Raw genomic sequence first — 14,839 nt, forward strand, 5'->3', positions numbered from 1 at the left:
AAATCAAGATGAATTGAGTTGAAAGAATATTAGGAAAAATTCAACATAAAACTTTATTTTATTCATTATAAATAACTGAACCGCTAAACTAAAGAAATAACTAAGACCAAAAATATTTCAGTTTTTTTGCTAGTGTAAATTAAAGAAGTGAAAGGAAAAAAAATTGAAAGAAATAAAAGAACTAGTGTAAATGTATGGAAAGTTACTGTTTTTTTTGAAGAGTTCATCCATGTTATTGTTCAGTAAACTTTTATTTTTATTGCCCTTTTTTTCAGAAACAAAAAATGGAATTTCGCATTCATTTGCCCTGAAAGATATCAGCAACCTTCAGTTTGATACACAATTTCAACCGAAATTCAGGCTCCAGTTTTGAAAGATTAAAAGTTAGTTTGAATATGTTTCTTGGAAACCAGAGGGCATGAATGAATTACTCTTCCAAAAATGAAATATTACGTACCATCCTTTTATGACATGTTTCATTACAACTGGAGAATGTACTCTTCCAAAAGCCAATGATGTACCATCTGTTTAAAATAATACGTTCTTTTAAAACTAGAGGATTGTAATGGTGGTCTCCTCCAAAAATTATGTTGTAGGTACAATCCCTTTGCGTTACACGTATGTATCTTGAAAACCAGAGGATGGTAATGAATGTATACTCTTCCAAAAACCAATGATGTACCATCCCTTTATAGTTGAAAACTACTACCCAATAACACAAGACATTGACTTTCAAAAAACACAAACAACATCATCATGATAAGAGAAGGTTTGCGGTAACACCATGTAATGACTATCTCTAATGAGTTGGGGTGGTTCTGAAAAGAATCGTTGGTTTCAACTGGCCGTTTCGATCAGTATGCTCTGATCGTCTTCTGGAGAAAAGTAAAAAAGTTTCAACGTCGAGTTGAAACTAACAGTTCTTTTCAGAACCACCCCAACTCATTAGAGATAGTCATTACATGGTGTTACCGCAAACCTTCCCATACCGTATTTCCACCATGCAAAGTTTCAAATCCTACTTAACATCATCATGGGTAAAATGATGTCAGTTGAACTGCGTCACTACCTTAGGTTATACACATTGTAGTTCTAATCATAACATACTATCAAGTTTGACCAAAATAATTAACCAAAAGAAACAAAATGGATGACTTTTAAAATGAAAGAATCCAATACACCAGATAGCACCCTGAATACTGGAAGAACAAGGACAAATACCCGCATGGCAATGGCGCCCTTGAAAAAAATCAGCGAAAATAGTTATCCCTGACTATTTGTGTAGCATTTTACAGAAAATAATCTATAAGACATCTAATTTTGTAATAGTTTTTAAAATGTTTATTATGAAAAATAATGTGTTTTGCCCATGGTCTGGCTGGCTACCTGGTCCTTCTCTATGAGTATTGCTCAAGTTTGTTTATTGCACTTGTGGGGGCCTCACTGATGTAATATGGGGCCAGTTTTCTACATTTTTAGATGAGATTTAATACACAAATATCACAGATGTTGCGCCAATGCTTCCCAAATCAAAGGCATGACAGGCGCTCCAGAGTAGTGCCGAAACGGAATGAGAATTAGGAGCGACTCTAGGTCGACGCAAATAAATTTTGGTTTCAGACAGGCTCATGACGTTCCAAACGAATGCGACAGTCAATCTTTCGACTAGAGTATCCAGTTGCTCCTAACTGTTTCAGACATCAAACTTTTCATGTAACTAATTCAGAATTTGGTTAAGCAAGACTCTGGAGCGCTCGTCTGAAACGGTTGTAAAAGAAATAATCTGCTAGGATCGAAGCGTCATTTTGTGCATTTTATAGCATAGGTCCTTTTGGTTGGTAAGAAGTTTGCAACAGCTACAAAGTCACCACTAGAGGGCAGTATTGTCCACAGCATGGAAAACAAAAACAACTATCTAGAGTTGGATATACAGTACAATAATTGGCAGCATGATTAAACAAATAGGCTGTTCACTTTTGCGCTTACATTGATAAAAAAGTGTACAAGTTGTTAGGGTTGTGAAGGTTTTTGTTTTAAGATTGTAAGGACATTTCGTCTGAAAGCTCTAAAATAAAGTGAGGTGGCACCTGGAATGTTGCACTTGATAGTTTTACAAATATGTTGTTTCATCACATGTCACTTTGAGTTGACAAAAACCCAAATAGACACAAAATTTACAATGTTTTTTTTTTTTCAGATGATAAAATTTTGATGCCCTATGGCGTCACTGTGAAATCTTGCCAATAATAGTGACGCCAAGGCTCATATCGCACTTGAACTATGTGGCATCTGACGCCACTTCAACAGACGTCAGTAGAAGGCGGCTTGCATTTAAACAAAGGGCGCATGGTCTAAAGCCTTTATGTCTTTATGAAACTGGGCTAGACGTGAGGGGGAGGGTGGTAAAGGAATGTAACTCTCGAAAAAGCGAATAATTTGGTACACTTTTAAAAGAATGAGAGCGTAGTAAATAAACAACCCCTACTAAAACACAGAGTTATTTTTTCCTCTTCTTCTGTAATTTTTTAGATTTGGCCTGCTGACAGGAGTCGGAGTTGGCCTTATTCCAAAGGTACATGCCTAAGATGATTACAATACCAGGTCCAACTAGGAACGGGAGTGACCTTGACATTGAGGAGAATGCAGAGGGCTTCCTAATATCCATCAGTTCCACGTCAAATATTAGAGTTGAGTCGGCTGTAAAGGATGGAAGAAAAATTACAGAGTAAGTTGTTGTTCAAGTGTTCAATTTAGCCAAAGGGTTGTCTGGGTGTCTTTTGGATACCCTTTTTAAAATTTCGTCACCCTGTTCTATCTGGCATTTGCATGGATATTGTAAGTGAAGAATTTGGACACCCAGTTTTTTAATTTCCAGCAAATTTTGCTACCCATTAACAAAATCATGGCTAAAACCTAGTGACTAACCCAATGCACAGTACATAGATGACACAACTGTCTGACCATTAAATAGCAGCCACTGTGGTTTTGAATGATAAGTAAACTATACCAGCCGACAACATGATATCACATTGCGAATGCACTACACCGTACACATTCAACCCTCCTACTGTCTGACCAATCAATGTCTTCCATGGCAGTTTCGAGGGTGCCATAATGCACAACCCCCACTGATGAATGGTCTCAGCAATCAGGGATGAGTTTTTTTACAGTCTTTTATCTGAATTCAGACTTTTTATGTCGCCTAGTGAAGAAAATCAGGCGGTATTTTTTCCACATAATAGAGAAATCCTGATTGCTTGGTCTTCTTCTCTATATAGTGCTGCAGACACTGTTCCCAAAAGCTCCTCTGAATCTATGGGTGCGTTTGTTTTGCTTCCCTGGGTCGATCCCGCAGTGCTCACTCCATGACAAGAGCTAATCGAACGATCACACTCGCCCTCTCGTGGTGACGACATGTACCTCAGGTCACCCCCAAGTGACCCACTCCACAAACAGGGCACTGGGGGCTGACCCGGGTGAGCCCCATCAAAGCTATTCGAGCATACTGGGGCAGAATGGGCCAACCCAGGGAAGCTAAACAACTGGCTCAGTAGCTCCTTTTATTAGTTTACAAAAAGGTGGAAATTCCATCATTTCAAACAGACCTAAGCATTTATATCCCAGTGTCACACTTTTTTGTTAGCAATGACTCTCAACCCTGGTCAAATGGTTGGTCAACTCACTGAAAAATGGCAGGATGATACAACATAAAATAGTTTTTTTTCCCGCCCAGAAGAGGACATTATTTTGGGTTTACTACTGGACTTACGTGGGATGTTTGCATGACCCTCCTTGCCGTATCCAAGATGCGATGGGATGATCAGCTTACGCTGCTCTCTATTGACAAATAAAACACTCAATTATCAATGAGTTGCACTGTAAATGCTCCGAGTGTCTTCAGGATCTAGATATATATTCTCAATGCTCTAATTAGAGCCAAAGAAAGCCCAATCGTCATAGTGCCCTCGATGGGATTCGAACCGAGGTCCCAGAGGTGGAAGGCAAGGCAAGACACCACTACATCAGCCTGTTTGCCAGGGGTAAGTTGGAATGAGGAGGTCGGGTTGGTATATTTCCTTGCCTTTCACATCTTCACCTCTTCAATCCCGCCAGGGGCACTATGTGGATTTGGTTTTCAATCCATACCTGATTGCCAGGGTTTTCCTTTGAATAATTCTTTGGGTTTCTTTACATTATGTGACACTTCCTTCTTTGTCTTTTCTCCATTGGGTTCATGGCTATTATAGTGATTGAGTTTGCTGACTCGAGAGTTTGTAGCTCCTCAACCAGAATCAATATATTAAATGGAATAAAAAGTTGACTGGTTTTATGAACCTACCCTAGACACATTCCTTTAATGCCTTCATCCCATCCTTTGATGACTTTATTTTTTCCGAGCTGGAATCTGAGAGGCTCCTTGGAGTTGTCCGGGAGTCGGGATAGGTCAAAGACCATTCCTGACTCTAACTTGCCCTGCGGAGAGAAGAACGTGGATACGAGTGAACCCACATTAGAGAATGTAAGAGATTTTTATTATCAATGCGCCCATTCTTGCCTTGGTGTCATTAATCTCTCATTACTGGTAGGGATGCACCTAGCATTGCTATCATGGGAAAGTGCCGTAGCGATACCTCTCGTCAATATAACCTCTGATGGGCAAGCGCTGTTTGAAAAGCTGAAACCAAAATGGCTCTTTTGAGAGGCAAGCATCCCTCCCATAATTAGCAATATCATAGTTACTTCTTGGGTGCACATTTGGTGGCATGGTATAATCTAGGGACATGTACAGTCCATGAATGTATTCACCGCATGATATTATATCGCAGGCTGGCATCTCAAAACCCAAATGATTGTTATAATATGGTCAGACAGTAGGAGGGTTGACATTGTACCAGGTATGCAACCACCACATGATATTGTATTGGTTTATAATATTATTACTTGGTTCCTATAAAGCGCTTTATAGCACCCCTAGTGGCACTGGCGTATCAAAGCAAGGTATTTTGAGCTATGATTTGAAGTATGAGACCTATTTCTTTAAAGCACAGTGTAATGGCTAAGGCTGTGGCGCAATATGCAGCCAATCAAGCCAGGAACACCGAGGTAAAATGGGTTTTTGGTTATAAACCTACTATATAATGGACTGCAACTTCATCACCAACTTCAGCTCTTTCTGGGCATGGTTCAGGTATATGCTGTAAAACAAGAGGAGAAAATATCAAGAAAGTGTTGGTACATGTCATTTATGTCCACTTTGCTGCAATAATTTCGATCTGACATCATTCAAAAATTACCTAAAAAAAAAGCTTTAATTACAACTTGTGTCCTCAATAAATTATAAAGTGAATATTAATGTATCCAGATAGTGTGGGATTGATGTAGTGTGCTGGACGTATTTGATAAAAATACGTTAATTTTTTTTACAAAAATATGTAAAATACAGTTAACAGCCGGTATTAAGACCCTAACTGTAACAGGTTCAAATTGTCAGGCCATTAAGTATGTTTTAGTTTATATCATGCCTTTTGGTTGGTTAGCAGTTTGCAATAGTTATCGGTAGTTTTTAACTATTTTCTCAAAAACTATGTTAAAATCACAAAAATTCGAATTGAATAATATTAGTTCGCAAATTAAACAATATGGGCATGTTGGAAGAATACAGTTCTAATGAATAGGTCATTAATAATTCATTTGTATTCAACAATTCTCTATCAGTATTTACTCAGCCTTTCTGTGATAATTAGGCCATGACAAAATAAGGTCTTGTTTACTATATGTAGCATTCTTCTTTTTTATTTTCTGCACATCAGAAGGGAGTTTTTCAATAAGTAGGCACTGTTTCCAACTGAAACTTTCAGATGCGACTTTTATAGTGGGACAATTTTGCCAATATTAAAATCAGCGTTATCTTGACAAAAACAACAAGATGACCCTACCTTTCAAGTTAAAAATAAATATATAAATTTATTCCAAAAGGTTGGTGGGATGCTAAGCAGCTTTTATGCATGTGGCCCAATAGCAGCCACATGCTCAACAACACAATGGGAGCACTCTATTATTGATAAACTAATCTAACACACTATCACAATGGAGTCGTCAATGATACCATTGAGATAATACATTGAGTAGAGAGCAGCTGTATACTTCACACAGTAGACTAAACAATAGACTCACATTATTAAAGGCAGTGGACACTTTTGGTAATTACTCAAAATAATTATTACCATAAAATCTTTCTTTGTGACGAGTGTTTGGGAGAGGTTGATGGTATAAACCCATGTGAGAAACGGCTCCCTCTGAAGTGACATAGTTTTCGAGAAAGAAGTAATTTTCAACGAATTTGATTTTGAGACCTCGCATTTAGAATTTGAGGTCTCGAAATCAACTATCTATTATCTAAGTGCACACAACTTCGTGTGACAAGGGTGTTTTTTTCTTTCATTATTATCTCGCAACTTTTACGACCAATTGAGCTCAAATTTTCACAGGTTTGTTATTTTATGCATAATTATGTTGAGATACACCAAGTGAGAAGACTGGTCTTTGACATTTACCAATAGTGTCCATTGTCTTTAAAGAGTATGTTATTTTCAAAGAGTGCTATGTTTGCAAGTTTCTTACAAAATCCCCACAAAATTATTTCAAACGGCATTCTAATACACTTTTAAATTCTACAGAATATAATAATTTTGTATCACTTTGTGATTTAATGTAGTGACGATCGATGAATGCTCTAACAGTCTAAATTAAATCCCACTTTCTTTCTTATGAACTCTATAACTGAATGGTAATTTAATACACTTTTCTTCATTAAAACCTGCCATTGCACTGCTGTGTGTAAATTGAATAATTCATGTGTCTTTTTTGTCAATCCCGATGTATAGGCCTCCACTGCCATTAGTTGAATAAAATTATTCAGGGCTAGAATTTTACACAGATAATTGTTTTGTTTAAAAGTGCATTAATTGCAAGTCTCTTTCAAAAAAATCACCAAGATATTTAAAAGATTTTGATAAAATGACTCTTAAAAATAACACCAGAGCTCAGTAATGTACTCTCCTGCCGACGGCACCGTCGGCAGGAGGGTTACGTTATCGCATTTAAGTTGAAGCCCGGTTCATACTTCCTGCGAATGCAAATACGATACGGATTGGGACTTTAGATTCACATTGAATAATCCGCATAGTTGAAATTGGCTCCTTTAGAACATTTGCTGCGTTCAGAGGGCTGTGACATCAAAATTCTCATTCTCAAACACCAGTCTCCTGACGATGACTAGAGCAAGCTAGTCAAAACGTTGAGTCCAATTCAGAACTGACTCCGCGGCAGTACAGTTAATTACGATCCTATAAGCTAAAGTAGTAGTCCAGTCTAATTTCTATACCATCTGCCCTGGTAATAGGTAAAAAGCAGCACAGTTCTTTTCAGAACTGAGAAGTCTCCCGAACCTCCGATTATCTACTCCGCAGCAGTAGAATAAAGTAAGACAGTTCCCTAAGAACAACACTACCTGGGAAGTAGATACACACATGGTGTTACCACAAACCAAATATATATCAAAATTCTCATTCGCAGGGCTTAAGTCAGCATGGTAAAGGTAGTGAGGAAACGTTGAATTCACCCTCTGGTTTGCTTTGCCCAGATATTGGGAAACAATTCAATATGGTAGCATCTGATCAAGGGCTAATTACCTAAATGTTCTTCCACACACGTACACACACCCATGCCTCATTACATGTAGTCAGCACTCAGTGATACACTATTTAATTTTGAAATCCAGCCTGCCAACCTGTTCATCTTGCAACCAGATATTTAGAGTTGAACCCGGTTTCCACACCCACCGAGGCTTTCAAATTGTTTTCATCGGAACTTGGACTGCTGCTTAGTTTATTTTCAAAATTTCAGTGAACTTTCTGTAGGATCCGGAAGATTTGATATAACACTAACACCCTCTTTGAGAGTGTTTATCCAACGTCACAATGTAGTTCTTCAATCGTTTTTACCCAAAGTGTAGCCCCACTTGTGCGGCCAAGGCTAGCTGCACACAAGTGGGGCTAATCCAAAGTGTTGATTGAAAGTCCAAACTAAGTTTTATTTTATAATAACAAAAATTAATTGAACTTACTGTGGTTACAATCTCCAGCATTCCTTTCTTCTTTGCGGCGACAATAACTGTCAGAAATACGACTGCAAATGCAATCACCTCCAGTAATCTACCCATTGTTTTAATTTGTTTAGTGTACTTTCTCCAACGAGCAAACCCAGCCGAATGTCCGAGGGGCCCGTTTTTTAATGTTTATGTTATTGCCTTCACTTCCGGTTCGCGGGGATTTAAATAACCTTTGACCGTCCTACATCATTACCATATTGAATTTCGATTCGTCGCAAAATCGAAACTTGAAACATAGAAGTAAACTGTCTGAGGTGCTATGAAATGTTACATTTATCCATGTGAAATAAAAAATAGCAGACCTCGGCTCTTTTCGTTTGCACTGTATTTGCGTTTATGCAATATAATGTATGAATTTCACTCAACATACATGAGCCGAAATAGCTCAGTTGGGAGAGCGTCAGACTGAAGATCTGAAGGTCCCTGGTTCAAAACCCCCGGAGGACTCGCACGAGTTCTGAATTGTCCCGGGTTTCGGCAGATATTTTTTTTCCTCCTCATTCCCAAAGTTTTCCAGACTTCTTACCAACATATTCCGTAAGGTTACTGGAAAATATGGATTTAAGTTTACTTCTTTCCCGGACTTATCAATTTTTGTGAACACATCCAAAATAGCCAGACAATCATTCGTTAATTGACGATGAGGCCTAGCCTGTGACATCACATGTTTACAAAAGAGCCGCAAAGCCTGGACTTTCTGCAGGCACGATTTGTTGACAGGTCAGAGGAAGAAAACGTAAAATCTTATATTTTATGGAGATTGCATTTTATGGAGTCTTATTCTTATAAACTTTTGATATGATGAAAGGGGGCACATCTCAAAACTTGACCAGCTTTAAACAAGGTTCACATGGTCTATAGTTTGTTCTTTAAAACAAGTTTCCCATGGCGATCAAGGGTCGAACTACAGGAAAATGTACAGCGAATACACAATTTAAAAAGAAGAAAAATTACACTACAAAATTCAGACATAATATTTTTTTAATAACATCGATTGAAAAATAATGAATAAACGTTTTATGAGTAACTGAATCTGTGTCAAAATTACCCGAAACTGTGTCAAACTATTGCGTCATCTTGGAATAGATTTGCTGCTGTATGATGGATGGGATGAGACACGATCACCCAAAAAACTGACAACAAGATGAGGAGAGGAAGATGTCATTGACGAAGGATGCATCTAAATTTGACATTGTCGTCCGCGACAGACGTCTGCCAACTACAACTACTACTATTATATGAATGTCACATAATAAACAACGCAACAAAAACACAAATCTTCGAAAATATAACATAGCCGACATGCAGGGGAAAAAGGAAGCATGGTGCTTTTATGCTCTTCCCTACAGTAATACCTACAAATTGACACAACATCAATTGGCTAAAGCCCATAAGACATTATTAGTCAGAATTGAAACTTGTACCAAGTCATAAGTTATACGTCAACTCTTCCAAAATCTCCTTGGCATCTTATATATTTTCAAAGAGTATCTTATCTTCTAAAATGTAGCATAGTTTTATCCCTTCGGTGTATTCCCAAGAGTTGACTCCGTCCCCGCAGTTTCTCACGGTTGATTTAGCCATAACTTATCTCAACATATTTCTTGTCAGATTACTTCTAGAAACTATAAGGCTCCCCTGCTCACAGGGGAGCCTTATAGTTTCTAGAACGATTGTCAGATCATGTTTATCTTTGTCTTGTAATAATCTATATAAAATATTATTGCATTAACTTCTTCTTCCTTTTCCGCTAAAAGTCACTCCCCTTAACAATTAGCATAGGTTTATTATTAGGATCCCGCCTCCAAAATTGTATTCTACATTCTCTACACGTACTGTTCAGGATGGAAACAAATTAATATTATACTATATTGAATTGAATTGAATTGAATTGAATTCCCGATAGCACTTTAACGACTCCGTACTTGGCCTGGTTATGACTGTCGCCATAAAGGATTACACACAATTATCATCTGACATAATATTGACCTTGATTTAACAAAACGAAAAATATTCAGTTTGCATAAGCCCCCAGACACAATACAGAGCATGTAAAAATAATTTACAGTAACATAAATCGTCTGCATGAATTCTGGCCGGTGTCATATGCAATAATTATGTCCGCCATGCAATACTGTCCGCTCCGGTCACTTTTGCATACATGTAATCGTGTCCGGGGCTAATGCAAAAACCGTCCGGCAGACATGTGCGCGCGCGTAAGAGAGCGTGCATGACGGACGTTGATGTAGCATAGACCTTTTCGCAAATACTGGGGCGCGCGCGTAAAGCTTGGAATTAGGTGCATTGTGGTCTAGCTGGTAGCGAAATTTGATTCATATCTATCCCACAATGCACCTCATTCAACCATCTGCGCTTGCGCATTGGTATTTGCGATAAGGTCTATGAATATTTACGCATTTTATGATTGCAGCGAGTACCCAACGGCCGAACATTTCACATGTCATTCACGACATGCACTTAGCTTAAAAAATGGCGAACGTGTTCCGTCGACCAAGGGCGTTTAATTTAATGCAAGAACGATTTTGCACGGGGCGGACGCAACTGCATATGCAAATGTGTCCGGGCGGACACAATTGCATTATGCAGCAGCGCCCGGATGGACATGATTGCATATGCAAAACCGTCCGGCGGACATTATTGCATATGCAATAATGTCTTCCGGATAGTATTGCATAGAGGACATAATTGCATACGACAATAATTAATTATTCATAACTAATTACGAGTTTCTGTTGTCAGATGTTTATGTACGCAATACCTTGGTTCAACGATTATAACTTATTTGAATCTGTACCATGTACTACTAAAAATTTCAGTCAAACTTTTTGGGAAAATTATCTCAAAACTTAACATAAAAAGTGATCTTTGAAGGATTTTGGGATCTTTGTGCGAATAGCGTCAAGAAAGTTTTTCCCCGAGATTTTGTGGTGTTTAATTTTTAAAATAAAAGTAGGCATACTCTGTAATTTGCATTCACTATTGCTGTTTGCCGCATTAAGGTTTAGTTTTTTTTTTATGACGTGTTGAATGAGACAAAGATTTTTAATCCTATTTTGATTATTTCTAATGGTATTTTTACCTACCGCAGTTTTGACATATCGCCCTCTGTGGTCCTTTACATGTTCACCATCGTTGCTGTCATTACGTCTGGTGCCTCATTCATACGGTACATTATTTCGTGGTAATAATGTCATCGATACCAGACTAATAATGATAAGCAGTATCAGGGGTGGAACCTTTCTGTAATTTATAACGGTATAATACAACAATAATTATTTTGTCAAATTAAATTCATTCAAAACTTTAAAGAGTCATAAACCACACTGTTATTTTCAGATAAGTCAAATGAAACAAAAACCTTTTAAAACTTAGATGTATCATTTTACTTTGGAATTATAATGCATGTTATTATTGGAGTGTGACCCCCCTGTCAATTCATTACTATGCGCCCGTGTTGTCTGCTAGCCCAAACTCTAAACGCGTACGATGCGAAAACAAAACTGCTTGCGCCGACGATGCCTTCGACGCTGTGAAGTCCTCAATTTCGGAGAAAAGGGGCTCCCAGCTATGTTCCAGGAACTGTCATTTACTGCGAGGAGTGCATTCTTTCCTCTCTGCTGGTAAATTAGGTAAATATACCTGTTTGGTAACGATTATCTCATCCGAAGTGTCTCTTTTATCCCTCTGAATTTGTAGCAAACAGTGGTTTTTGTCTCCATGAATTTAACGTGGATTGACTGTACGTGGTTTTTACACATGAAGGCGTGACCGCCGCGTTGAACCCGGCCTTGGCATTTTCAATGTTTGTGTCAACAGAAATTACGGGCAGATAATGAAGTATTTTTGGTAATTTATGCAGGTATCCATGAATGAACAGTCGTGTACCGCATTGGCCTCACATTATTGCGAAACTCAGGAGGAAGATACCGAGTTTGGGTGGACCGAAAGTGAGCATCAACTGAGCCAGCCCGCAGCGGGTTCTTCGGTCACCATTGCTGGGAAGCAAAGCCACCGACAGCCGGTAGCGGCTGCCGACATGGCGACCACGGCGGCCGGACTGTTTGGCCACCAGGTAGATCTCAACCCGGGAAAGAATAGCCGAACCAAGGCCAAGCACTGTGGTCACTCGCTGTACAAGAAAAATTTCCACAGACCAACATTTTGCCATCACTGTACGGATATGTTGTGGGGATTGTTTGGTCAAGGTTATATATGCGAAGGTAAGATTTCTTCATTTCATTTTCTTGAATACCGTGGTGAAATATTGTAGTAAACTTGTGTTGTTGTTGCCTACCTTATTAGTTATTTCTCCTTGTACCAGTACAGTCTAGTACCAATGCGCACTGCGATCCGCGAAGCCCTTTGACCTTATCTGCCACACTTTTCACCTGTCAGTTGATTAATAAACACATGAGTAATATAAAACTTTATCTTCCAGTACGCGCTAATCCACCAATCAGATGATCGAACTACTAAGTACTAGGGGGATAAAAAACATATATGCTACGACCTCTGTTTTATATCATACTTCCTCTGTTTTTATTAATATTACACAGTGCGTATTGTGAAAATGTCATTTTGTCACGCTCCGTATACGGACAGTGCAAAAATTACATTCTAAACTTTGTGTGCGTGAAATAATGGTCTGAAGTATTAAATTTTGCACGTTGCAAGTGAGACTGGAAGATAAATTCGTTATCACATGCGCGCTCGTGAAATACAAAAAAATATAGCGCGTCTGCGTCCCATGACGCAGAAGCGCTATATTTTTCCGTATTCCACTCGCGCATGTGTGATAACTTATAGTATCTTTTTAGTTCAGAGAAGTGTCATTTCGGCCTAGTTTTTGGCCACCGAAGTATTCGTGGTATTATTAAGGATTGTGGAAGAACCTGGACAGTCCGGTCGGAGGTGATCTGGGGGAGTAAATCCTTGAAGATACTACATCGGCCTTGTAGATAGGATTGAAAATGCTATAATTTTATCTTAGCAACAAATTTTTAAGTTTGAGTCAAAGATAATTTTTATATTTGAGTCAAATATGAAAATTTGACAAAAAAATATTGTCGTGGGCTTTATTTTCCTTTTAGAAATATTCCTCTTAAGTGTTTACTTAGAAATTGGTAGTTAAATAAATGCTACATATTCAATATTGACATTTGAAAATTAAAATTCTATCAGACATTTTATTGCATGGCCAGAACTCTATTGCATTCGTGTGTGCAGACAACAAAAGTAAAAATGGGGTTTAGCAAGTAGTGTTATTATGACGATCAATTGTGTAGATCCGAAAATAGCTTATTTGTAGTCTAAGTGCATTTTCGCAGTATTATTCTGGTAAACTTTCTTAACACTAACACTAACACTAACAGTCAGGTAATGTCAAAGGATTGTTGGTCTAAAATTAATTAAGGGAGAAAGTGCAAGATAAAGAGCTTAGAAGACGTTTAGTATTTTTTACAATTGTTGAAATGTACACAGACGGTTGTAGACCACATTGTACGTGTAGGTTACACATTTTGTTTTTTTCTTGCATTTGACAAGAAACCTATTTATATAACTTTCTTCCTTTTGCTTAGCATGATGAATTTTGGGGAAATTTTGATTTGAAACCTATAAATTAAACAAAACATGTTTTATTGAGAGGAGAAACACCGCAAAGCTGAATGGACTCAAGTTTTAAATGTCACAACCCTGTGGACTTACAATGTAGGCCATGGTCCAGTGTTTATTTCAAAAATCAGCGCTTACGGAAGCAGGGAATTTTCTGCATACGGCAAGCGTATATTTTACAGGTTAGCGGCGGATTTAGGCTTCTAGGCGTGCGTATTCCATGTTACTCGACTAAGCAATCAATAGTCACGACTACCGTATATGTACAACACTAGTCGCACTAGTCGCCCAGGCTTATTGCTTTGTTAAAAGCAATGTACAGAATTAATCTTAGTTTTAAGCAGGGCCCGGAATTTACTAGTGACTGACCGGTCGTCACTACTGACTGCAGGCCTGAGGCCAGTGGTTTTAGTGTCAGTCCAGTAACCTCATGACCAGACAAATCGGTTGGTCTTGTTTTTTCCCACATAATTTAAATTCCCCATCTGTGCCAAATCTAATTTAAAAAAATATATTTAGTTGTTGACTTTGATTCTGATTAATATTCTATCTCTCGTTTGGTACATTAGTACTAGTGAAAAATGCATGAACAACAATTTTTCGTTCATGGCTGTTTTATCAATTTGATGGATAAACTGGCTGATAAAATTGACGTTGATCAAATGAAATCTATCTTCTCTTTTTGCTTGTTCAAATAAGAGTTGATACATTCAACTGTGTCCTTTCGATTTGTTCTTGTACAAATAAATTCAGTTTCAGTCAATATTTTGAGCTAAAACTAAAGCCGTACAGTACAGTCTTGTGGATTTCTCCCCTAAAATCAAGTTATAGCCCTGTTAAAAATGGTACAACATTTCCTTCATGACTTTTCTATCAATTTGGTGATTCAGGAGCTCTTGAACAATTAAAGATACTTGGCGCTATTGGTAATTGTCAAAGACTAGTCTTCACGGTTGGTGTATACATCTCAATACATGCATTAAATAACAAACCTGTGAAAATTGGAGCTCAATCGGTCGCCGAAGTTGCGAGATA

The 14,839-nt window shown here is 38.1% G+C and overlaps 2 protein-coding genes across 4 annotated transcripts in view; one reads left to right on the top strand and one right to left on the bottom strand.

Annotated features, from left to right (window-relative positions):
- Positions 1–2,198: 2,198 nt before the first annotated feature.
- On the bottom strand, positions 2,199–8,304 carry LOC139949675 (uncharacterized). The gene is made up of 5 exons (XM_071948143.1): positions 8,126–8,304; positions 5,133–5,195; positions 4,340–4,473; positions 3,770–3,837; positions 2,199–2,697 (listed from the first exon to the last, which is right to left on the bottom strand). Exons 1-5 carry the CDS (start codon positions 8,219–8,221, stop codon positions 2,498–2,500), a joined length of 561 nt encoding a protein of 186 aa, XP_071804244.1. The 5' UTR covers positions 8,222–8,304; the 3' UTR covers positions 2,199–2,497.
- A 3,382-nt stretch (positions 8,305–11,686) lies between these two features.
- Positions 11,687–14,839, top strand: part of LOC139949665 (diacylglycerol kinase theta-like) — a 98,744-nt gene continuing 95,591 nt past the window's right edge. For 2 of the 3 annotated variants that reach the window (XM_071948123.1, XM_071948125.1), the window contains exons 1-2: positions 11,687–11,820; positions 12,051–12,411. In XM_071948123.1, the coding sequence (XP_071804224.1) occupies positions 12,057–12,411 (355 nt within the window). In that variant the 5' untranslated portion in view covers positions 11,687–11,820; positions 12,051–12,056. The remainder of the gene's footprint in view (positions 11,821–12,050; positions 12,412–14,839) is intronic. The other variant, XM_071948124.1, reaches the window with a different exon arrangement.

The sequence above is a fragment of the Asterias amurensis genome, chromosome 17 (genome assembly GCF_032118995.1).
Source record: "Asterias amurensis chromosome 17, ASM3211899v1".
Taxonomy (NCBI): Eukaryota; Metazoa; Echinodermata; class Asteroidea; order Forcipulatida; family Asteriidae; genus Asterias; species Asterias amurensis.

Coding starts and splice junctions, on each gene's coding strand:
- LOC139949675 (XM_071948143.1), bottom strand. CDS start 8,221: ATGGGTAGATTACTGGAGGTGATTGCATTTGCAGTCGTATTTCTGACA. Junction 5,196..8,125: donor TGCTGGAGATTGTAACCACA/GTAAGTTCAATT, acceptor CTTGTTTTACAG/CATATACCTGAACCATGCCC. Junction 4,474..5,132: donor AAGTTGCAGTCCATTATATA/GTAGGTTTATAA, acceptor TTCTCTCCGCAG/GGCAAGTTAGAGTCAGGAAT.